Raw genomic sequence first — 25,203 nt, 5'->3', positions numbered from 1 at the left:
ATCTCAGTGGTCCTTTCCGACTGTGCCTCGGCAGCAGCAGCCCCATCGTCCCAGTTATGCCCCAAGCTTTCAGTGCATCAGTGGTAGCAGGACGGCCAACCCCTCACTCTTTCCCAGTGGGGTCTACATGTTAATTACTCCGGGAAGCGTTTCTGTATGAGCCTGGCCTGATCTACACATCTCCCAGGAACTATATGGTAACTGTAAACAGTCTTAAAGTGAGCCCGATTGATTCACCCTCCTATCAGTGACTTGCCAATGATGATTGCCTGTTTCATAATCAGTCCAGTCTCATCTACTCTTCCTCTGAGTGAATCCTTTCTGTCCTCTTCCATTCAGCCCGTGCCTGGGAGAATGCAGCCAGATTCCCCTTCAGGCTGCATTTCATTCTCCTCACTGTCTCGGTGCTGCCACAGACATCACCTGTCTCTCCATTTCCCTCTGTAACAGTTCTTGTGAAACCCATCCCCCTCCCCGCCCCACCTTCCAGCTGCAATGTTGGAATATCACCACATTGGGCATTGCCATTAGTGCTCCAGCTCATTCAAATTTCTTCACAAAACAGAAACACAACTCATCAACAAGACTAAGTGGCAGGCAAATGAGATACATCATACATCTAAAAGCAGTTTGTTGTTCAAAAGTGGAACTAACTTTAATTTGTATGCGTATAATAGAATCAGGAAGAATAATACATATATAGCATGCAACTCATTTCACTGAACACATTTGTGCAAATAAATGATATCTCTGCAGTTCAAACAATTCCAACAGCATAACATTAGAGACAGAGCATTTGGAAATGATACAGAAATTTCAGATACGAATGATTTAAAGAGGAGGACAGATTAAGATGGGGGAAACTGAACAGGGTGTACACACAAAAATCCATTTCGCAATTGGAATGCCTCATTCAGGCAATTACATCTCTCTCCCTCAGTCTCAAATGGTCTTCTTCCCATTCGATTTTCTTCCACTCTCTGAGCCACCCCCAATAAGCAGTTCCCTTCCCTCCCCAGTTTAGCCTCATGCCTTCCTTTGCACTGGTATGTAATGGTACCTTTCTAGTACATGTTTGATTTTCGATGAACACACCGCACTGGTTTGTGACCAGGTCGGCCAGTTGAACCTCACAGAATATGAGTTGCCTGACTGGTCCACATTAACAGCCCAAATCAGGGAGCCCTGACTGACAGCTAAGTCGTGTGAGGGTCAGAGATGCTGACACCCTGGCAACTATCTCTGAATGAGGCAGTGCTAAAGTTGAAGACAGTTCATTTGTAAATAAAAGTTGAATTGGAGATCGACACTGGCCTCAGTGTATTTAAAATACATCTCCAGCACTGGGTTTGAATATTATAGTTATCCTTTTGTTATCAAACATCTCTGTGTGCAGTGCTCAGCAGGGTTATAACATGGAGATGTGGGAACAGGATTGTTTAGATTCCCTACAGTGTGGAAACAGGCCCTTTGGCCCAACAACTGCACACCAAACCTTGGAGCATCCCACCCAGACCCACGCCCCTGAACACTATGGGCAATTTAGCATGGCCAATCCACCTAGCGTGCACCTCTTTGGACTGTGGGAGGAGACCGGAGCACCTGGAAGAAACCCACGCAGACACAGGGTCAAGGTGCAAATTCCACACAAACAGTTGCCTGAGGCTGGAATTGAGCCTGAGTCCCCAGTGCTGTGAAGCTGCAGTGCTAATCACTGAGCCACCGTGCCGCCCCATATCGTGTTGCTTTTGCACAAACTTTGACAAAGAGGAAAGGCCACTGATAATGGCAAATGCTGGAGAATCCAAAATAACAAAGTGTGGAGCTGGATGAACACAGCAGGCCAAGCAGCATCTCAGGAGCACAAAAGCTGACATTTCAGGCCTAGACCCTTCATCAGAGAGGGGGATGGGAGAGGGAAGTGGAATAAATAGGGAGAGGGGGGGATGCGGACCGAAGATGGAGAGAAAACAAGATAGGTAGAGAGGAGAGTACAGGTGAGGAGGGAGGGAGGGGATAGGTCAGTCCAGGGAAGACGGACAAGTCAAGGAGGCAGGATGAGGTGGTCGGTCGGAAATGGAGGTGTGGCTTGAGGTGGGAGGAAGGGATGGGTGAGAGGAACAACAGGTTAGGGAGGTGGAGACAGGCTGGGCTGGTTTTGTGATGCAGTAGCGGGAGGGGAAGAACTGGGCTGGTTTTGGGATGCAGTTGGGGAGGGGGAGATTTTGAAGCTTGTGAAGTCCACATTGATACCATTGGGTTGCAGGGTTCCCAAGCGGATGAGGAGTTGCTGTCCTTGCAACCTTCGGGTGGCATTATTGTGGCACTGCAGGAGGCCCATGATGGACATGTCGTCTAAGGAATGGGAGGGGGAGTTAAAATGGTTCGCGACTGGGAGGTGCAGTTGTTTGTTGCGAACCGAGCGGAGGTGTTCTGCAAAGCGGTCCCCAAGCCTCCGCTTGGTTTCCTCAATGCAGAGCGGGTCAGGAGTGAGGGGGCAGGTCACTGTGAGGGGGGTCAGGACTGCAGGGGCAACTCACTCTGAGCGGGTCAGCACGGAGGGGTAGGTCGCTGTGAGTGGGTCAGGACTGCAGAGAGAAGTCGCTGTGAGCTGGTCAGGACTGCAGGGGCTCGTCACTGTGAGCGGGTCAGGACTGCAGGGGCGAGTCAGTGTGAGCGGGTCAGGTCGCTGCGAGAGGGTCAGGATGGAGGGGGCAATTCGCTGTGAGCATCCCATTTCACTCTGTCACGGCATCCCATTTCACTCTGTCACGGCATCCCATTTCACTCCGTCACGGCATCCCATTTCCCACAGCCACTGCATCCCATTTCACTCAGTCACTGCATCCATGCTGCGTGGTCCATGCTGTGTATAAATGTGGCATAAAATCCTTACTTGGAAGTTCATTTCCTCTTGTAATAACATGTGGCATCATTAGCATCCTTAATCACTTGCATTTAATCGGAAAGCCTGGTACAAACACCAGATAACATGACAGTCCTAACAGAATGCATTTTCCAATGATTTAAACATATAGTCATGTGTGTCTCAGTGAATAAAAATCCTCCTCATTTTACCCCAATTATATCTCATAATAAAGGGAGTATGTCTGAAAGTCGTCTCATCCGAAGGAAAACAGACTTGCTCCAGGAAAGCTGCTAAAATATATCAAGAAAAATATATATGAAATGATTCTAGAAATTTCTGCAACACAAAGATCAAAGGAAACAATAGTTTGATGAACACACTGTTAAGTGTTGCACTTACACATCACATTTTGGAAAACAAACCACACTGATTTTCTACTTCATAAAAAAAATTGTTCCAAGTCTTCATTATGCAGCACTGCAGTGAACTGAAAAGGTGTAGACTTTTAACCTGCATAGAAAGCATGTGCAGAAGATAAAACAAAAAAAAAGCCACTTCTGTCCTAAAAAGACAATATTATATTACAAAAGGCCAGGGAAGTTGGAGAATGCAGCATCATGCTTCCTGCAGAGATCAAGTTTTGTCTGTGTTGTAAAAAACAAAAGAACTGTGGGCACTGTAAATCAGCAACAAAAGCAGAAGTTGCTGGAAAAGCTCAGCAGGTCTGGCAGCATCAGTGAAGAGTGAGATCTGAGGAAGGGTCACAGGACGCGAAACATTAACTCTGACATTGTCTACGTCATAGTGAGTTATGTCTATTGCTTCAGCAAAATCGAACCAACTCTGAATGAAAATCAATGCTGAAGAAATATCCAAAACATCCGCTGTCCCCGTTGTGGCTTCCTCTACATTGGGGAAACAATGCAGAGGCTTGGGGACCGCTTTTCAGAACACCTACGCTCAGTTTGCAATAAACAACTGCACCTCCCAGTCACTAACCATTTCAACTCCCCCTCCCATTCCTGAGAGGACACGTCCAACCTGGGCCTCCTGCAGTGCCATAATGACGCCACCCGAAGGTTGCAGGAACAGCAACTCATATTCTGCTTGGGAACCCTGCAGCCCAATGGTATCAGTGTGGATTTCACAAGCTTCCAAATCTTCTGTCCTCCCACTGCATCCCGAAACCAGCCCAGCTCGTCCCCGCCTCCCTAACCTATTCTTCCTCTCACCCATCCCCCCTCCCACCTCATGCCGCACCCCTATTTCCCCTCATCCCGCTCCCTTGACCTGTCCCGCCTCCCCAGACTGACCTATCCCCTCCCTGCCTCCCTACCCATACTCTCCTCTCCACCTACCTTCTCCTCCATCCATCTTCCATCCGCCTCCCCCTCTCTCCCTATTTAATCCAGAACCCGCACCCCCTCCCCATTTTCTGAAGGTGGTTCTCGGCCCGAAACATCAGCTTTTGTGCTCCTAAGATGATGCTTGGCCTGCTGTCTTCGTCCAGTTCCACACGGTGTTATCTCGCATTCTCCAGCATCTGCAGTTCCCATTATCTCTCCAAAACAAAGGCTGCTGTCTTTCAAAACCCAATCTCAGATTTTGCAGATAGTCCTTACCCTGAAAAAATACCAAATATGTATAAAGAGGAAAACTGGAGGTGAAACCATTCAAAAAATTTTCATTAGCATAATAAATGTTCAAACTGTAAAAGCAGGTTAAGCACCTGTATATAAGGAAACTTTAAACAGACACTTACAGCCAACAAATGTGAGAAATATCTATTTCTTGCTGGATGACCAATTTTGCTGTTGGGAAAATAGGCCTAGGCTTAGCAATGTACATTCAAACAAGATAGCAACCTCTCAGAACTCAACACTCACAGTCGTAGAGTTCTGTTTTCACAGGTTGGAGTATAATAGCATCAAGCACAATACACCAAATCTTCTTTGGTACCTTTTCCTTCCATAAAACTGCTTTTAGTAGATGCGCACAGAATTCATTTTATACACGTTGAACAGTTGCTAAGTTCAAGATGCCAGTTCCAGCACTTGGACTTGCATCTGCTTCATCATCAAAACAGAGCAAAATAAAGACCCACTCTTTGTAAGTCACGTTTTCCATTTTTAGTGACAAGGTGAAGTGCAAGAACTGCTCACTTGATGTTAAAATCTCCTAAATATGTACCTATATATTTCAATTCTGTGAAATATGTGGAATGAGTTCGAGAGAAGGATTAATTTTCTTGTGCTGGGAGAGAGCTGGGACAGATAAAATAGGTTGAATGGCCTCCTCCCATGCTAAAAATGTCCATAACTGTTCTTGGCCCTGCTAAATTGAAGTGGCCATCCTTTCATTATGACTGTGAGACGCAGCATGTTACGATAGATGGCACAATGAAGAAATCCTTTGTTATTAATGAATTTTTCAGCACTAGGCATTCTTCCGAAGTCAAATGTTCAACATATGCCTGTTGCACTGACTTGGTTCCAAACAGTTATAATGTGGAGGTGCTGGTGTTGGACGAGGATGGACAAAGTCAGAGCTCACATGACATCAGGTTATAATCTGACAGGTTTATTTGAAATCACACAAGCTTTCGGAGTGCAGTCCCTTCATCAGGTGCGGTCAGGGAGGAAAACACACAGTCACACAATTGATAAGCAGACAGATCAAAACATCATACAACTGGTGTGAGTGGAGTGTCAGATAATAAGTCTTCATCCAGGATGTTTGTTTGTTTGCAGATATTTTGTTGAAGAAACACACAACTTGTAGTTACAGTCAGTGTGGTATCTTATAAATTCTTGCTTTTGAAATAAAGGTGAAAACTCTAAGACAGATTCTGAACACAAGCCTCTAAACTACAAGTCAGAGTCTGACCTGAGATGTCACCTTTTGTACATTCCTGTTGCGCTGCCTGATTATCATGACAACACAGCACTGACATGGACTTTATAAACGCTTTACTTGCCTCTAACACTCTTGGTCACCTGTATAGAGTTATTATCTGACACTCCACTCACGCCAATTCTATGATCTTTTGATCTCTCTGCTTATAAGCTCTCTCTCTCTGTGGTCACCTCACTAACTGCACCTGATGAAGGGGCTGCACTCCAAAAGCTTGTGTGATTTCAAATGAACCTGTTGGACGACAAGCTGGTGTTATGTGACTTCTGACTTCAAACAGTTATAGAATGTGTTTTCAATCCTACCGTGACTTGACAATAAGTCAACTTCTTAAAATTTATAAAATGAGAATGTCAAGTGAAGTATGTCTAACCTTGAGCATTTAAAAAAGGAAATATTACAACCATAGTATAGTCAGACAGTAAAGACAGAAGGAATGATTGAATCGACTGTGTCTGACACCACACAATTAATCCCCCTTATGGAAGAAAGGTTGGCTGTGTTCTCTTTCTTCAGGAACATCCAGCTAATACCACCTTACCACTGCTTGTTTTATTCATCTGGTGTTCCATCTAATTCCTTGCAGTCTTGGTCAAACCTTCATGTAATTTATTTAAATTTTCAATGAAATAAATTTAACTTTATATTCCACAATTTTAACATTTCCTTTTAAGGTTTGAACGGTTCAGTTCGTACAGTGCACATGTTGTGTTAATAATTGGAGAAGATGGTGGAAAAATCAAGATATATTGACAAGGAAACAAATGGCTAACTTCTGTTTCCTTGTCAGTAATGCCTTTTGAACAGAACATAAAGTTGCGCAACTATGTAGAGATAACAATTTAAAACTGGGAAGACTACTTTGTGGTCCCCACACCAATCTCTATTCACTACCTACTGATTGCATTACTCCGCCTTGGCAACAATGTAATATTACGCTTGTCTCAGCACAACCTTGGCATCTTGTTTATCCCATGATGAACGTCCAACAACACATTCATGCAATCCCTCAAGCTGTCTCTTTACACCTTTTCAATCCTGCCTACCTGTCTCTTGTCTTGGCTCATTAGCAGTGAAACCTTCATCTGGAACTACTTCACTTCTGGACCTGACAATTCCAATGCATTCCCTGTTGGAGTCCCACATTTGCCCATTGAAAACTTGACGTCGTCTAAAACTCCACTGCCCGAGTCTCACCTTGAACCAAATCCTATTCTCTGTACTTTCTACCTGACTGACACTATTAACGGTAATTTTATTAAATTCTCATTTTTGTTTACAAATCCTTCCTTGGCTATGCCTCTGGCTATTTTGGTAATCTCCACCAGTCCAACCATACTTCAGGATATCTGCACTCGTCTAATTATGTCCTCTTGCCCACTCTTGATTTCAAACGGCCCACTACTAGTTGCCAAACATTTAATTGTGTCGGCTTCAAACCCAACAAGAGACTTCCTGCACCTTCAGCGAGCAAACTCACATCCAGAACCTCAACCCAAGCAACAAATCCTCTCAAAACTCGTTAACTTCCTACACATCTTAGCCTCTGTACGTTTCCTCTTTTAAGGCACTTTTTAAAACAATCCTCTTTCATCAAGCTCTTGATCGTCAAAACTAAGAACTTGATAAGGCTCAGTTGTATTCTGGGATCGTGAATACTCCTTTCAGACGCCTTCAAAGTTTCCCTCCATTAAAGAGATTTTATAAGTGGTTGAAGTCATTGCCAAGCAGAGGGGGACGAATTGGGGAGTTACTTCAAAGAGCTATGATATGCCAAACGACCTCCTTCCACACTGGCCAACTCTGATTCGACAAAAACAAAAATGATTTTCAGACTTGGGAAGATCCCTCAAAAATGTCACAAGTAACCAGCTTATGGGCAGAGTCGAGCTGCTGAGATGATAGACCAGGATTTAGGGGTACCAGGAGTGATAATATGCTGAACACAATCAAATTTTGAGGTTGTAGAATGATGTGGTCTTCATCATTTTTGACACTTTGACCATTTTCCTTCCTTTCCACAGAACAAGTCAAATAGCGGCAGCACAATGTTGCATGGACGCTCGAGCCTGCTCCACCGTCAATGATGATTGTGGCTGGTCTTCCACATCAATTAAACTTTTGCTCATATCTCGTCCTCTGCTCAAAACATCGATCTATTCACGTGCAGTATCCCTCTCGCTAACTTAATGAGAATTCATTCCAATCACTGAACTCCGAACGCAGACCCACCCCAGGTCAAAAAATTCAGCTGAGATCAGGAACTGATCTCGCCTGTATGGCTGAGCTGGCTTTTAAAAAGTTTGCCAGTGAGAGAGTCTCAGTGAGAAACATTCATTAAAAAAAATAATTGCATGGATTGCTCTCCAATCCTAAACTCTATTCAAATTCAGTTGGCTGAACGGTTGGTTTTTGATGCAGACTGATGCCCTGCAGAGAGGGCTCAATTGCCATACCAGTGAGCTTACCACAAAGGGTCTTCGCCTCAACCGCTCTACTTGACTGAGGCGTGGTCATCTTCAGGTTAAATCATAACCAGTTGTCTCTCTCCAAGGAGTCGCCAAATGGCGTGCTAAGACTTTACATAGAACATAGAACATAGAACATAGAACATAGAACAGTACAGCACAGAACAGGCCCTTCAGCCCACAATGTTGTGCCGACCATTGATCCTCATGGATGCACCCTCAAATTTCTGTGACCATATGCATGTCCAGCAGTCTCTTAAATGACCCCAATGACCTTGCTTCCACAACTGCTGCTGGCAACGCATTCCATGCTCTCACAACTCTCTGCGTAAAGAACCTGCCTCTGACATCCCCTCTATACTTTCCACCAACCAGCTTAAAACTATGACCCCTCGTGCTAGCCATTTCTGCCCTGGGAAATAGTCTCTGGCTATCGACTCTATCTATGCCTCTCATTATCTTGTATACCTCAATTAGGTCCCCTCTCCTCCTCCTTTTCTCCAATGAAAAGAGACCGAGCTCAGTCAACCTCTCTTCATAAGATAAGCCCTCCAGTCCAGGCAGCATCCTGGTAAACCTCCTCTGAACCCTCTCCAAAGCATCCACATCTTTCCTATAATAGGGCGCCCAGAACTGGACGCAGTATTCCAAGTGCGGTCTAACCAAAGTTTTATAGAGCTGCAACAAGATCTCACGACTCTTAAACTCAATCCCCCTGTTAATGAAAGCCTTTAACCCTGATAACATGGCAACAAGCAGATAACTCAGCTGATGTCACTGACTAATAAAATCCTCAATTATACTGATATTCATGTTGTGATATCATCAGAAGGCATGCTCAACTAAGTTTTAATTTGCAAATTAAGTTAACAACCATTCAATCAATATTACTGAAGTACTCATATTACTGATCGTCTCCATACAACATTGTGGTTACATCTGTTCATAAGTGAAGTGTAATGTAATTGCACTTACTGTGGTTTTATCAATGTGATCCTGCAATGAGTCAATAAGCAGGTCACCCACAGGTTGCCAATCAGTGTGGACCCCCTCAGCTGTTATCACATGAGCCTCAAGATCATCCAGAGCTTTCTGCAGTTCTTGAAGTTTCTCCAACGCCTTTTCCACCTGTTTCTGCCAGTTGCTTGCACGGGTTTTCAATTGCTCCCAATTTTCCTTCACTTCTGTTGACTGTTTGCGGACAGCTTTGGCAATTCTCTGGGCTCTCTCTTCCGGGGTAGGTTCTGGAAATATGAAATGCAAATAATTTATCAACTATTCATGATTTTGATCGATAGATTTTCTTTCGAAACCCCTTTCCTTTAAAAGGTCTCTCTGGACTTTCTCCTGAAATTGGGATATATATTATAAGACTGAAGCACATCAATGATAAATTCTGTAATCAGCTAGCAGGTCGTCGAGTCATTAACAGATAATCACAGAGAACCAATACAAAGCCAAATAAAATTCCGCAGATATTTGAAATTTGTCACTACCAAGGAAGCTTTAAAAAAGGAAAAGGATTACTGACTAAATGGGTACAATTCTCAACAAAAGATTTGAAAAATCCTTTCAGTGTATCTTTCGTAGCTATGAGACAAACATCCAACACAAACCAACTTTCATCTTTCAGGACTGGCAAGTTAGAATGATAAACCCAAAGTCTACCCTGCACAGTTCTCTCTAGAACTCACTTAATGAGGTTGTTAAGAGATGTAGAGATACCAAAGTGCGCAGCTGGATGAACACAGCAGGCCAAGCAGCATCTTAGGTGCACCAAAACTGACATGTTGGGCCGAGACCTTTCATCAGAAAAGGGGGAGGGGGAGAGAGTTCTGAAATAAATAGCGAGAGAGGGGGAGGCGGATCAAAGATGGATAGAGGAGAAGTTAGGTGGAGAGGAGACAGACAACTTAAAGATGTGGGGATGGAGCCAGTCGAGGTGAGTGTAGGTGGGGAGGTAGGGAGGGGATAGGTCAGTCCGGGGAGGACGAACAGGTCTCGGGGGCGGGAAGAGGTTAGGAGGTAGGAAATGGGGGTGGGGTTTGAGGTTGCAGGATGGGATAGGTGGGCTGGTTTTGGATGCAGCCGAGGGGAGTGTGCAGCGGATCAGGGAGTCACCTGAGGGTGGTGGGAAAAACGTCTTTGGTGGTGGGGTCGGATTGCAGATGGCAGAAGGGTCGGAGGACGAGGCATTGAATCCGGAGGTTGGTGGGGTGGTACGCGAGGGCGAGGAGGGCACTGTTTTGGTAGTTATTATGGGGAGCGAGTGTGAGGGATGAGGTGTGGGAAATGCGGGTGACACGGTCGAGGGCGTTTTTGACCACTGAGGAGGGGGAAGTTCCGGTCCTTGAACAACCCTCAACAGTTTCTCTTTCAATTCCTCCCACTTCCAACAGACAAACGGGGTGGCCAGGGTAGCCACATGGGCCCAAGCGATGCCTGCCTCTTTGGAGGTTACATGGAACGCTCCCTCTTCCGTACCTACACTGGCCCTCAACCTCACCTCTTCCTCCGTTACATCGATGACCGGATCGGCACCGCTCATGTTGCCACAAGGGGCTCGAACAGTTCACCAACACCTTCCTCCCGAACTTGAAGTTCACCTGGACAATCTCTGATACCTCTCTCTCCATCCTGGACCTCTCTATTTCCAACCACTGAGAAACAAATATCCATTTCAACTCCACCAATTCCCACAGCTACCAAGAATACACCTCCTCCCACCATATTCCCGCAACAATTCATCCCCTATTCCCCATTCCTTTGCCTCTGCATCTGCACTCCCAGGATGAGGTATTCTATTCCTGTATATCTCAGATGTCCTCATTTTTCAAGGACCACAACTTGCCCCGCTCTGTGGTTGATAACGCCCTCGACCGTGTCTCCAACATTTCCTGCAACAAATCCCTCTCACCCCACCCCGCAACAACAACCAAAACAAAGTCTCCCTCGTCCTGACGTACCACCCCACCAACCTCCGGATACAACGCATCATCCTTCGAAACTTTCAGATTCTCTGGGAGGCTACGGAACAGGCGGCGGAGCCTTGGGCCTTGATCTTTGAGTCCTCATTGTCTACAGGTTTAGTACCAGAAGGCTGGAGGGTTGCACATGTTGAGTCCTTGTTCAAGAAGGGCAGTAGAGATGCCCCAGGTAATTACAAACCCAGTGAGCCTTACGTCTGTTGTAGGAAATGTTTTGGAAAGGATTATAAGAGATAGGATTTATAATCATCGAGCAAGCACCAATTTGATGGGAGATAGTCAACATGGATTTGTCAAGGGCAGGTCGTGTCTCACAAGCGTCATTGAGTAATTTTGGAAGGTGACCAAGCATGTGGATGAGGGTCGGGCAGTTGACGTGGTGTACGTGGACTTCAGTAAAGCCTTCGATAAGGTTCCACATGGTAGGCTATTGGAGAAAACATGGAGACATGGGATTGAGGGAGATTTAGCAGGTTGGATTAGAAACTGGCTTTGGCTAAGGCGGCAACCAGTGGTGCTTGATAGAAAATATTCAGCCTGGAGTCTGGTTCCTAGTGATGTGTCTCAAGGATCTATTTTGGGATCACTGCTGTTTGTCATTTTCATAAGTGACTTGGACGGAGGCATTGGTAGATGGGTTAGTAAGTTTGCAGCTGACACTAAAGTCAGTGGAGTGGTGGACAATGTGAAAGAATGTTGCAGGTTACCGGTAGACTTTGGATGAACTGCTGAATTGGGCGGAAAGGTGGCAGATGGAGTTCAATGCGGATAAATGTGAGGTGATTCACTTTGGGATGAATAATAAGAAGGCAGAATATTGGGTCAATGGAAAGATTCTTGGTTGTGTTGCTGTGCAGAGGGTGTCCATCTATGTCGATCCCTGAAAATTGCCATCCAGGTTGATAGTGCTGTGAAGAAGGCTTAGGTCTTTTAGGTTTTATTGGCAGAGGGATTGAGATCCAGAGCTGTGATGTCATGCTGCAACTGTCCAAAAAGCTGGTGCGGTCTCATTTGGAATATTGCGTACAGTTCTGGTCGCCCCATTACAGGAAGGATGCGGAAGCATTGGAAAAGGTGCAGAGGAGATGTTGCCTGGTCTGGAGCGAAGGTCTTCTGAAGAAAGGCTGAGGGACTTGGGTCTGTACTCATTGGAGAGAAGGTGGTTCAGAGGGGATTTAATAGAGACATACAAGATGACAAGTGGATGAGATCGGGTGGACAGTGAGGGTCTTTTTCCGAGGATGATGACATCAGCTTGTATGAGGGGGCACAGCGAAACAGTGAGGGATAATAGATTTGAGATAGATATCAGAGGCAGGTTCTTTACTCAGAGAGTGGTAAGGATGTGGAACCCCCTGCCTGCCAATGCAGTTAGCTCAGCCACATTAGGGGCATTTCAACAGTCCTTGGATAAGCATATGGATGATAATGGGATCGTGTCGGGGGGATGGGCTTAGATTAGTTCACTGGTCCATCCAGATCATCGCAATGGGCAAAAAAGCACACCGTTGTCTCTACTTCCCAGGAGGCGAAGGCAATTCCATGTGTCCACAAGGGCAACTTTCACTGATGTACCACAGAAAGCATCCTATCTGGATGCATATCACAGCACGGTTCCTCTAGCAAAACAATCCCTAATTATTATGCTCCTGCCTTTCTTCTTCCAGGCAGAATTGGTTCTGCTTTGTCATAACTATATTGGGAGAAAATCCACGCTCAGTCTAAGTTAATTCTTCCAACAATTCAGATACCATGGAAGACTGAGAAAATAGTGGGTGTGTGTGGGAGAGAGAGAAAGAGAGAGAGAGACAAAGCCAGAGGGGTTGCTGGGGGGTGGCGGGGGGGTGGGGGTGGGTGGGTGGAGACAGAGAGAGAGAGAGAGAGAGAGAGAGACAGAGAGAGCGCGAGAGAGACAGAGAGAGCGCGAGAGAGACAGAGAGAGCGCGAGAGAGACAGAGAGCGCGAGAGAGGCAGAGAGAGCGCGAGAGAGAGAGAGAGACAGCGAGAGAGAGAGAGAGAGAGAGAGAGAGAGAGACAGCGAGAGAGAGAGAGAGAGAGAGCTGGGCGATGAGGGAGAGAGGGAGAGACAGACAGACAGAATAGGTGACAGAATGTGAGTGTGTGAGCGCCTGCATCAGGCAGTGAGAGAGATGTTGCTGAGGTGGAGATAGTTGAGAGTGTCGATCACCAACAATCTCTCCTGGTCCACCCAGATCGTCACAATGGGCAAAAGCGCACACCAATGTCTCTATTTCCCCAGCAGGCTAAGGTAATTCGGTGTGTCCACAAGGTCAACTTTCATTTATGTACCAGAGAAAGCATCCTATCTGGATGCATGTCACGGCATGGTTTGGCAACAGCTCTTCCTAAGACCACAAGAAACTACAGAGTCATGAACACAGCATAGTCCATCATGCAAACCAGCCTTCCATTCGTTGATTCCACCTTTACTTCCTGCTGCCTCGGGAAAGAAACTGACATAATCAAAGGCCCTTCTCACCCGCCAATTACACTCTCTTCTCCCTTTTTCTGAAGGGAAGGTGTCAACAAGTTTGTATACATGTGTGAAAAGATTCAAGAACAGCTTCTTCACCGCTGTTATTCGACATCTGAATAGGACACTGAAAAGTTTAAATCTAATTTTGATCTCGCTCTCTGTGCATCTTCTCTGCAGCTGTCGCTATGTTCCATTTCACTAATGCGCCTTGTATGGTATGATCTGTCTATACTGCATGCAGAAGAAAACTTGTCACTGTACTTGGGCACATGTGACAATGACGACTCAAATCAAATTGACTGTGTGCAAGAGAGAGGTGAGTGTATGATTGTGTTCAAGAGTGCAAAGACAGTGCATGAAAGCGTGAGTGTGCGCATGACAGAATGTGTGTGCCAGTGACTGTGCTCAAGAGTGTGTGAAAGAGAGTTAGCACAAGAAGGGAAGTGTTACAGCATGCATGAGGGAGTGAGAGTGTCTCTAAGAGTGAGTGAGCTTGACAGCAAGCGAATTTGCAAGTGTAAGTGTGTGAGGGAGAGATTTGTGGTAGTGTGTGTGTACTTGAGAGTAACAGCATTGGCAAAAGATCCTGCGACAGTGCATGCAAGTGTGCCACAGAATGTGTGCAAGACCGTGTACGACTGTGTGGCGGTATGGACTATGAATGAGTGAGAATGTGACAGAGTGTGTTTGTGAGAGACTGTGTTCCTGACTTTTTTTTTTGTGTGTGTAGTGTGTTTGTGCATGAGGGACAGGATATGCATGTGCAACATCGTGTGACTGTCAACTTCTGTTTGTGCCTGTGAGTGAAGTGATGGGGGAGAACAGGGAGAGGAGAGATAAAGACTGAGAGAGAGAGGGAGCATGAGAGAGAGATGACATGAGGAATTAGAAATGATGAGTGGTCAATACCTGGAGGAAAAAAAGAACAGCGTCTGTGCGTTAAGAGAAGCCGCTGGATCTGATATGGAGGCTATTGTTTTATTGATTGTACTGAATGAAAAGCAAGTGTCACCTCTCAGTGTCAGGGGACAGGAGATGTGCATCAGAGAAGGAGATATAGTCAGCCTTGTTAGAGACAGCAGACAAGTTGCAAATGCATAGAAACTGACATGAAAGCTTTCTTGTCAATATGTAAAGAGGTGAGACAAATATGACGAGTTAATATTGTACCTTTGCGCTCAGTAAAATTATAGAATCATGAATCAGAGAATCCATACTGTGTGGAAACAGGTCCGTCAGCCCAACATGTCCACACTGCCCCTCACAGCATCCCACCCAGACCCATCCACCTATAACTCACCTAACCGACACATCACTGAACACCTTGGGAAATTTAGCATGGCCAATCCACCGACCTTGCACATCTTTTGACTGTGGGAGGAAACTCGAGCACCCGGAGAAAACCCATGCAGGCACATGGAGAATGTGCAAACTCCACACAGAAAGTCACCAAAGGGTGGAATTGACACAGCAGTGTTAACCAGAGCCACTGTGCTCTATATTATGCTCATTAAGCTGCAAGCATTTTTTTTTAAACGCAAGGAAACGTACCATCGTCACATAATCCAAGAGGTTTCAATCTTCTGTCAGCTTTGAGAACTTTATCCATATCCACAAGGACAAGGTGATGTTAATGGTGTGAGACCGGTTAGTATGCAGCAGCTCGTCATGCAAAAAAATTAACGGCACTTTCATTGCTTTTTTCCGAGGGGCGCAACAGAAAGACAAGAACATGAAAAAATCCTGAAATCTTTGTCCAATTTCAATCTCCAAGGGACCATCCATTCCTCAAAAGTCATAACCAAACTGAACATGGGCCTCCTGCAGTGCCACAAATGATGCCACCCGAAGGTTGCAGGAACAGCAACTCATATTCCGCTTGGGAACCCTGCAGCTCAATGGTATCAATGTGGATTTCACAAGCTTGAAAATCTCCTCTCCCCCCACTGCATCCCAAAACCAGCCCAGTTCGTCCCCGCCTCCCTAAACTGTTCTTCCTCTAACCTATCCCCTCCTCCCACCTCAAGACCCACCTCCATTTCCGACGTACTAAACTCATCCTGCCCTCTTGACCTGTCCGTCCCCCCCCCCGGGCTGACTTATCTGCTCCCTACCTCCCCACCTATACTCTCGTCTACAGTTTCCATCCCGGCCTTTTTAAGTCGCGTGTCTCCTCCCCACCGATCTTCTCCTCTGACCGTCTTCGATCCGCCTCCCCCTCGCTCCCTATTTATTTCAGAACCCTCTCCCTATTCCCCTTTTCTGATGAAGGGTCTCCACTCGAAACGTCAGCTTTTGTGCTCCTAAGATGCTGCTTGGCCTGCTGTGTTCATCCAGCTCCACACTTGATTCTCCGAGGGAGTGGTGGAGGCTGGGAAAATTACAACATTTGTGAGGCATCTGGAAGGGGATATAATGAGGGGGGTTCAGATGGCTGTGTCGCAAACGCAGGAAAATGGGACTGGATTAGTTAGGATATCTGGTTGACATGGACAAGTTGGACCAAAGGGTCCATTTCCATATTCTACAGCTCGATGACTCTGACTTTATTTGGTAAGTTGGATTCAGAATGGGCTGAGTTGGCAGGAAGCAGAAGGTTATGGTTGATCCATGTTTCGTGACTGAAAGTCTGTGTCCAGTGAGGCTCTCGAGGGATTATTGTTCGAGCGCTCACTGCTGTGCTATATCAGAATGATTTAGACTTAAATGTTTCAAGGGGTGATCACTAAGTTTGTGAAACATATGAAAATCGCTGAGATGGTAACTTGTGATGAGGAGAGCCCAGGATTGCAGGGTGATGAAAACAGGCCGGTCAGATTGATTTGTGTGGCAAATGGAAATTAATCTGAACACACACGAGGGGGTGCACTTGCGAACTACACACAAGGCGAGGGAATTCACCAAAATCCATCAACAGCATTTTCCAACTCACGACCACTTCCATTTAGAGGGACAAGGGCAAAAGTAAGATAGGATTCCCGTGTGACAACCCTGCATTTCGCTCTGTCATGACATTGAGAGTACCCACAGCACATCGGCAACAGCTGTTCAAGTACTAAGCTCCCACCACCTTCTCTCTACTCGCATAATTGAATTCTGTTAACTAAATCATAGAACTCTGTTTTTGGAACACTAATTGGGCCATCGTTATTAAATCGAAAATTATTGAAAATGCTTCAGAACTTGGAATTTGCCTGTGAAGGCAGGCTTTTGTTTTTAAAACTCTTCCATTCAAATTAAAATGCAACACACACTCACAACGCATTGCTGCAGCAGCCAGGACATTATATTTCAAATCCTAGAGTAAAAGAACGCTCCACAACCGATTGGAATCAGCTCAATGCTGCAGCCCAATGACTTGAATTTTTTGAAACAGCATAGCCTGGGTTAGAGATCGTTTCAAGTCTTGACAGACCACCAAAACTGCCTGCAACATCAAGTTAATGTACCTTGGCTCGTTCTAGAAATGTAACGCATCATCTTTGAATTCATTTCCGAAATGTTGACAGCACTGGGCCTAGTTGCCCTCGAGAAAGTCAGGATGAGCTAGCTTCTTGAAACACTGCAGTCAATTTTGTGTAACTAGATTCACAATCCTGTTAGGAAGTCAGTTTCATGATTTTAACCATGAAGGAACTGAGATATATTTCAGTTTCAGGATCATCAGTAGCTTGAATAGGAACACCCTGCTGCTGGGTCCCCATTTACCTCTCGTTCTTGTCCTTCGAGTTACCAAATATCATCGTTTAAGACGACATGGCCAATAGAAATAGGTCCTTTGACCTGATCCTCCATCCAATAGGATAATGGTTCATGTCACACTCTGCATACCCACTTTGCTGTCCTTTCACCGTTACCCTTGAACCCCCAAAACTTGCCAAGAATGCATTTATCTCAGTCCTATGCGTGCTTTCGGACTTTTCCATCATAGATATCTATTGGTCAGGAGTTCCAAAGACACTCAGCGCTCTGAAAGAAGAAATTCCTTCTTATCTCATTTGTAAACTGGTGCATCTTTATTTTGAGATAATGGGAACTGCAGATGCTGGAGAATCCAAGATAACAAAATGTGAGGCTGGATGAACACAGCAGGCCAAGCAGCATCTCAGGAGCACAAAAGCTGACGTTTCGGGCCTGGACCCTTCATCAGAGAGGGGGATGGGGTGAGGGTTCTGGAATAAATAGGGAGAGAGGGGGAGGCGGACCCAAGATGGAGAGAAAAGAAGATAGGTGGAGAGAGCATAGGTGGGGAGGTAGGGAAGGGATAGGTCAGTCCAGGGAAGACAGACAGGTCAAGGAGGTGGGATGAGGTTAGTAGGTAGATGGGGGTGCGGCTTGGGGTGGGAGGAAGGGATGGGTGAGAGGAAGAACAGGTCAGGGAGGCAGAGACAGGTTGCACTGGTTTTGGGATGCAGTGGGTGGAAGGGAAGAGCTGGGCTGGTTGTGTGGTGCAGTGGGGGGAGGGGACGAACTGTTGCGGACTGAGCGGAGGTGTTCTGCAAAGCGGTCTCCAAGCCGCCGCTTGGTTTCCCCCATGTAGAGGAAGCCACACCGGGTACAGTGGATGCAGTATACCACATTAAGCAGAGGTTCACCTGCACATCTGCCAATGTGGAATGTCATCTTGGGGCCTGGGATAGGGGTGAGGGAGGAAGTGTGGGGGCAAGTGTAGCATTTCCTGCGGTTGCAGGGGAAGGTGCCGTGTGTGGTGGGGTTGGAGGGCAGCGTGGAGCGAACAAGGGAGTCACGGAGAGAGTGGTCTCTCCGGAAAGCAGACAGGGGTGGGGATGGAAAAATGTCTTGGGTGGTGGGGTCAGATTGTAGATGGCGCAAGTGTCGGAGGATGATGCGTTGTATCCGGAGGTTGGTGGGGTGGTGTGTGAAAACGAGGGGGATCCTCTTGGGGCGGTTGTGGCGGGGGCGGGGTGTGAGGGATGTGTTGCGGGAAATGCGGGAGACGCGGTCAAGGGCGTTCTCGACCACTGTGGGGGTAAGTTGCGGTCCTTGAAGAACTTGGACATCTGGGATGTGCGGGAGTGGAATGCCTCATCGCGGGAGCAGAAGCGGCGGAGGCATTGGGAATAGGGGATGGAATTTTTGCAGGAGGGTGGGTGGGAGGAGGTGTATTCCAGGTAGCTGTGGGAGTCGGTGGGCTTGAAATGGACATCAGTTACAAGCTGGTTGCCTGAGATGGAGACTGAGAAGTCCAGGAAGGTGAGGGATGTGCTGGAGATGGCCCACGTGAACTGAAGGTTGGGGTGGAAGGTGTTGGTGAAGTGGATGAACCGTTCGAGCTCCTCTGGGGAGTAAGAGGCGGCGCCGATACAGTCATCAATGTAACGGGGGATGAGGTGGGGTTCGGGGCCTGTGTAGGTGTGGAAGAGGGACTTTTCCACCTTCGGTCCGCCTCCCCGTCTCTCTCTATTTATTCCAGAACCCTCACCCCATCCCCCTCTCTGATGAAGGGTCCAGGCCCGAAACGTCAGCTTTTGTGCTACTCAGATGCTGCTGGGCCTGCTGTGTTCATCCAGCCTCACATTTCATTATCTAACATCCTGGTAAATCTCTGTTTCTCTGTCATGCCTTGTCTTTCTAAATATTTTTGAGTCAACTCCAAATTTCGCCACAGTACATTCACCCCTTTCCTCAAAGTCATGAGTAAACAAGCTCAAGACCTGTGGTTCCTTCAGCGCTACCTCATTTCTTACCGACAAGCCAACCCTGTTATCTCTGTCCATTTTTATCAGTGCTCATGGGAACAGCAGATGCTGGAGAATCCACTTTAACAAAGTGTGGAGCTGTATGAACACAGCAGGCCAAGCAGCATCTCAGGAGCACAAATGCTGACGTTTACTGAAGTATAAGGGTCTCGGCCCGAAACGTCAGCTTTTGCGCTCCTGAGATGCTGCTTGGCCTGCTGTGTTCATCCAGCTCCACATTTGGTTATCTCTGACCATTTGCCTGTTCTTTCTATAGGACATGAATCATTGGATATTTAGTTCCCAACAACAATGTCTCTGTGATACCCAGAGCGATCAATCTGCACCACAAACTCATTCACTTTGTTTCATACACTCCCTGCAATTAAATACAAGATCCTCAGTCCGCCATTTTCGGCCACCGTTCTTATCTGCTGCACCTGAAGTCAGAGTCCTGACCATTTCCATACTTTTGGTCCTATGACTTGCTCTGGAAACTTTGCTAAGCACTTACCAGCTTCTAACTTTTTCCATAATTTTCCATGCAACTGAACTCACCCGCTCCACACTTTTTATTTTAACGCTCTACCCCCGAGACCTAGCTCTGTCTTTTGCCAGGATACTTGTCCCCATATGATGCTTGTCGAGCCTATGCCACCAGAACAACTCCCTCCTTCCCCATACCCATGCCAATGTCCCATGAATTCAAACACATTTCTGCCATGCCACCATTTGAACAATGCATTTACATCTTGAATTTTCTTCACACTGTGCCAAATTGCTCAGATAAGAATGCAGAGATTACTACATTTCTGGTTCTGCTTTCTCACCTCAGCGCTCATAATCCCTCAGCAGAACCTCTTTCCTCTTTCTTCCATATCAATGGTACCTGTGTGGACCACGATAGCTGGATTTCTACTCCTCCCACAGCAAGTTCCTTTGTAGTCGAGATGGAATATCCTGAACCTGGGCACCAGGCAGGCAACACTACTTTCGAGACTCTCGATCCTCATCACAACGAACAGTGTTCATTCCCCAAACTATACTACCTCTGATTATAACTACATTACACTTTTTATCCCCTCCTGAATGTCCCCCCTGTACCACAGTGCTACAGTCAGCTTACTCATCTTCCCGATACCCTGCACTCTCATCCACACACGAAGAAAGAATCTCAAAGCTGTTAGATAAGATCAAAGGCCAAGGTTCCATCTGCACTACATCCTGGATCCTTCCACCTGCCCTGTTCTTTGTCACACTCTCACGTCCCTGGCCACTGACCGAGTTTCAGCTAGTTAATCTAAGGTGTTTGACTGCCTCCTGAAGCACAGCATTCCCTGGTAACTCTCCCCCGCATGATTTGTTGATTGGTCAAAACTGAGGTTCTAGTTCATCAACCCTGAGCTGGAGTATGGGGTATGACCACTCCCCCGTCACGTAGGTATAAATCATCGTCTGGCCTGGCATCTCCATTTCAATTACTTCGATCTTAATTTGATTTAAAAACATTCTGGTCTTTTAGTTTGTAGCCTGTAAATATTTCTCCGACTTAGTTTCAATCTCAAAGTTCCCGATAATAGATTCTTAAGCCACTAGCTATCACCAAACAATGAGCCTGGTTCACCCTCTGGGTCCCTGATTCTGGCTTCAATTTACCCTGTTTCAAAATAAAATGCTTATGAACTAACAGGCAAAAAAAAACAAGCAAATGGCACCTCTTACACTCTGCACAGACATTGCCACCAAAATATACATTCACTCTAGATGCGATCTCTCCTTCCAGAACATGCAAAGCATACTGATCCCTAGCAATACACGACCTTCAAAACCTCAGCTCTCAGCTTATTACTTTTGAGTACATTCTCAAATGCTTTCTCCAAGTCCAAACACAACACATTTACTGGCTTTCCTCCATTAATTCTCCTTCCAAAACTGCCTCCAAAAACCAAAACAATTAGCCAGACATAATTTCTCTTTCATCAGGCTATGGTGATTCTGTTTGATTAGATTATGACTTTCCAAATGTCCTGCTACTATTTTCTTCATCGCTGATTGCCACATATTTCCAACAATAGATGTTAGGATGGTTCGGTTGTAGTTATCTTCTTTTTGCCTCTCTCCTTTTTAAATAGGGATGTCACATCAGCATTTTTCCAGCCCTCAGATGCTTCTCTCGAATCTAAAACTTTTTGGGAAATTACAATCAATGCATACACCGACTCTGAAGCTCATTGTTTAGAATCTTAGAAAGTCAACCATCACGGCAAAGAGTCTAATCTGCTTTTACTCCATCAGATTGTCTACTGCTATTTCTCTCATGGTACTGATGGTGTGGTAGTGATGTGTTTAATTCCTCCCTGTATTCTGTAGTAATAAGGGGATCCTTGAAGTATCTTCCACTGTAAAGACTACCCTTTTCTCATTGTCGTTGTTCCTGGATTTAAAAATTAACCTGGCCATCTCAGCCGAGCATATAATTAATGGCATTACCTCTAAAACCTTTTCTGCGAAAGTGTTCAATAGATTGCTACAACCTGAAAGAAGTAATTCTTCCCCTAAATTAATAGGCAACCAATTTGAAAATGTGGCCTCTGGTCGTAAAATCTTTCACAAATGGGAGTAATCTCTACAGATATACACCATCAAGCCTCTTAAGCATCTTAAATGTTGAAAAAATAAGATTTGTTTCAATCTTATAAACTCCAATGAATGTCGTCCCAGCCCGCCCAACATTCTTAAGCATAGCAATCCCCTCCGCCATTTCCGAAATCAACCCAGTCAACATGAGGTGTTCGGCCTATGCAGCATTCACTCTGTGGCCGTACACGACTTCTAAGTTACCATCCCGCTGCTACGACTCTACTTCTATTTACGATGCAGTCCTCTGTCCATCCGAACATACTGCCCTGGAACACATGGGCTCTTTTCTTTTGAGACACCTTATGAGCTGTACCTTATCAAATGCTTTGTTGAAATCTCAATGTACAACATCAACTGGTGGTCCTTCGTCAGTAATGTTTGTTTCCTTCTCAAAGCACTGTAGCAAGTTTGTCAAGTATTATTTCCCCTTTATAAAAGGATGTTAACTCTGTAGGATGTTATAGCACACTCAGTACCCTGTTATTTCATCTTTCATTGCCGGCATGAACATCTACCCAGGTTCACCTAAATTGGCAATACTGCCTTACTATTTTGTCGAAGTATCTTTGTAATAATGGTGTTATGTTCACAATCTTTCAATCCTCTGAGAATTTTCCACAATCTAAGGATTCTTGGAAGATTATCATCAGTGCCTCCATTGTAGCTGTCGCTGCATTGTTCAACATGAGAGGATACAACTCATCATACCCCTTAGATATTTTCTCTACTGATTGGAGTCATGTTTGGAATTCTGTGCAGTGACATTCACTTTTAACAGTTTGCTAAATACTACCACGAACAGAAATTGCGATCCAGCTGCAACTAAACTAAAGCTTTCAGCACGGAAGAAAGTCTTTCAATTCATTATGAACCTAATAACTCCTGAAAAGGGCAATACAATTTGCCTCAGTCCATAAATGTTCCTTCTCCAACATCCTGAGATGCATTATCTGTATTTCTTCAAATTTACCACAGAATCTGTTTCAATCACCCTTTCAGCAACACGCATGACAACAATTCGGCATTTTTACTCCCCCTGTAGCCTCCGTTGCACACGTGCATTGTTAGATGATTATTTATTTGTGTGCCTGCTTTTTTGCTCGAATGGAGAAAGGTAAATTTCTGTTCTTAAGTCATCAGAACTATTGCCTCCTCACTCTCATCTTCCTTGTTTTATCCTGTGCTGGAATATTTAATTTGTTGACATATCTGAAATATGTTGTTGAATGGATTGGGTTTTGTAACATTGCATTCCCCATAGACCACCTACCCATCCTGTTGCTTGTTCTAACAGTTATTATCTCGCAGAGTGGAAAATGCAGTTTGAAAGCAATGGAACGTTATCGATGAAGAAGTTGATGCATAAATTGCTGCGATCTTCCAAACTACAAACTCACCTTCAATTCTTTCTCGGTCAGAGCATTATGCCGGCGCAAATGAATCGTGTTCTCAATGGGACTTCCAAAACCATGGAATTGAATTTGCATATTGATTTCTTCTTCCCTCTTCAGAAATGCAAACTAGCATCGTGATGAAGCTTCCAAGGCGATGATTGTGTCCTTCGATGAACGGAAAAGTGACTCTGAGATTCATGGAAATATTTCACTACTTCTATAAACATGAAAGGCAAACATTCTCCCTGCATATGACCCAGTCTCATTTTATCGTATCTTTCTGATTTTACATGCCACGGGACAATCATTGCAGTGTAACAGAAATGTTGATCATGGAAATTTATCACTGTTTTCATAAATAATGGCAAATTTTCAACATCTTGCAATTGTATGAAGGCTCAGTCTCATCACACCTCGCCTGCTGCACAAAGACATTCTTACACTGCTTTGAATGTTAGGACTGAAACAAAACACAATCGTGATACAAATGCATCAACGCACTACTTTCAACAGGATCTGATATCCTTGCCAGGCACTGGAGGGGTTGAGGAGACTGGTGCGTGGATAAAGTCGTTCCTCTGTTCAAGCAGGAAAACAGGGACTTTCCAGGAAACTACAGACTGGTGAGTGTCTCATGTCTCAAAAGTATGGGCTAACAAGGGACAGCCAGCATGGTATTATGCGAGGCAGGTTATGTCTTACCAAGTCAGTTGAAGTTTTCAAGGAGGTGACAAGGGTGATCAATTCGGGTAGAACAGTTGATAACATATATACATGGATTTTACGAAGGTTTTCAATAAGGTCCCTCATGGTATGCTCATCCAGAAGATTAAGATCCATGAGATCCATGGTGACTTGGCCTGCCCATATAAGGCAGACGGTAGCGGTGGAAGGCTAACAAAGATAACACAGTATAGGGCTGGAGGAACACAGCAGGCCACGCAGCATCAACAATGTCAGCTTTCCTGTTCCTCTGATGCTGCCTGACCTGCTGCGTTCTTCCAGCATGTACAGTTCTTGCCGTCTCAGTGGTGGAAAGCTGTTTTTCTGGCTGCAGCTCAGTGACGAGTGGTGTTCCGCATCGATGTGATTTCTGCTGTTTGTGATATGTGTAAATGACTTGGTTGCAAATGTAGACGGGGGATTAGTAAGTTTGCAGATGATATAAGGACCAGTGGACTTGTGGACAGCATGGAAGGTTGTCAAAGGACACAGCAAGATACAGACCAATTGCAAACACGAGCGGAGAAATGGCCGATGGAATTTAATCTGGGCAGGCATGAGGTGTTGCATTTTAGGAGACCAAGTGTTAAGGAAAGGGATACACAGTTAATGGTAGGACCCCAAACAGCAGTGATGTCCAGAGGGATCTTGGGGTCCTAGACCATAACTCCCTGACAGTAGCCACACAAGTAGATAGGGTGGTCAAAAAGGCATATCGCATGCTTGCCTTTATTCATAGGGGAACTCAGTGCAAGAGTCAGGATGTCACATTGCAGCTTTACAAGACTTTGGTGAGACCACACAGAGTATTGCATTCAATTCTGGCCGCCACATTACACTAAGGACGTGCAGGCTTTGGACAGGGTGCAGAAGAGATTTACCAGCATGCTGACTGGAATAGAGGGTATGAACGAGAGGGACAAGCTGGAAAAACTCTTCGTTTTCTCTGGAGCAGTAGAAGCTGAGGGCAGGCTTGATAGAAGTCTATAAAATTAGGAGATACATAAATACAG

At 45.5% G+C, this 25,203-nt stretch overlaps 1 protein-coding gene across 4 annotated transcripts; it reads right to left on the bottom strand.

The window, feature by feature from the left end:
- Positions 1 to 629: 629 nt before the first annotated feature.
- On the bottom strand, positions 630 to 23,630 carry LOC132207578 (utrophin-like). 4 transcript variants are annotated; one of them, XR_009443592.1, is made up of 4 exons: positions 15,286 to 15,358; positions 9,226 to 9,494; positions 3,269 to 4,492; positions 630 to 3,159 (listed from the first exon to the last, which is right to left on the bottom strand). XR_009443592.1 is itself a non-coding variant. In XM_059643534.1 (3 exons), exons 1-3 carry the CDS (start codon positions 17,224 to 17,226, stop codon positions 4,346 to 4,348), a joined length of 459 nt encoding a protein of 152 aa, XP_059499517.1. In that variant the 5' UTR covers positions 17,227 to 17,241; the 3' UTR covers positions 630 to 4,345. The 4 variants fall into 4 exon arrangements, 2 of the variants coding, with proteins under 2 accessions (XP_059499517.1, XP_059499516.1); XR_009443593.1 differs by lacking the exon at positions 15,286 to 15,358 and adding an exon at positions 23,471 to 23,630 and having other exon boundaries at positions 630 to 4,492; XM_059643534.1 differs by lacking the exon at positions 15,286 to 15,358 and adding an exon at positions 17,184 to 17,241 and having other exon boundaries at positions 630 to 4,492.
- Between the last annotated feature and the right edge of the window lie 1,573 nt (positions 23,631 to 25,203).

This window comes from Stegostoma tigrinum, unplaced genomic scaffold (assembly GCF_030684315.1).
Source record: "Stegostoma tigrinum isolate sSteTig4 unplaced genomic scaffold, sSteTig4.hap1 scaffold_104, whole genome shotgun sequence".
Taxonomy (NCBI): domain Eukaryota; kingdom Metazoa; phylum Chordata; class Chondrichthyes; order Orectolobiformes; family Stegostomatidae; genus Stegostoma; species Stegostoma tigrinum.
This window is presented reverse-complemented; position numbering and strand designations above follow the sequence as displayed.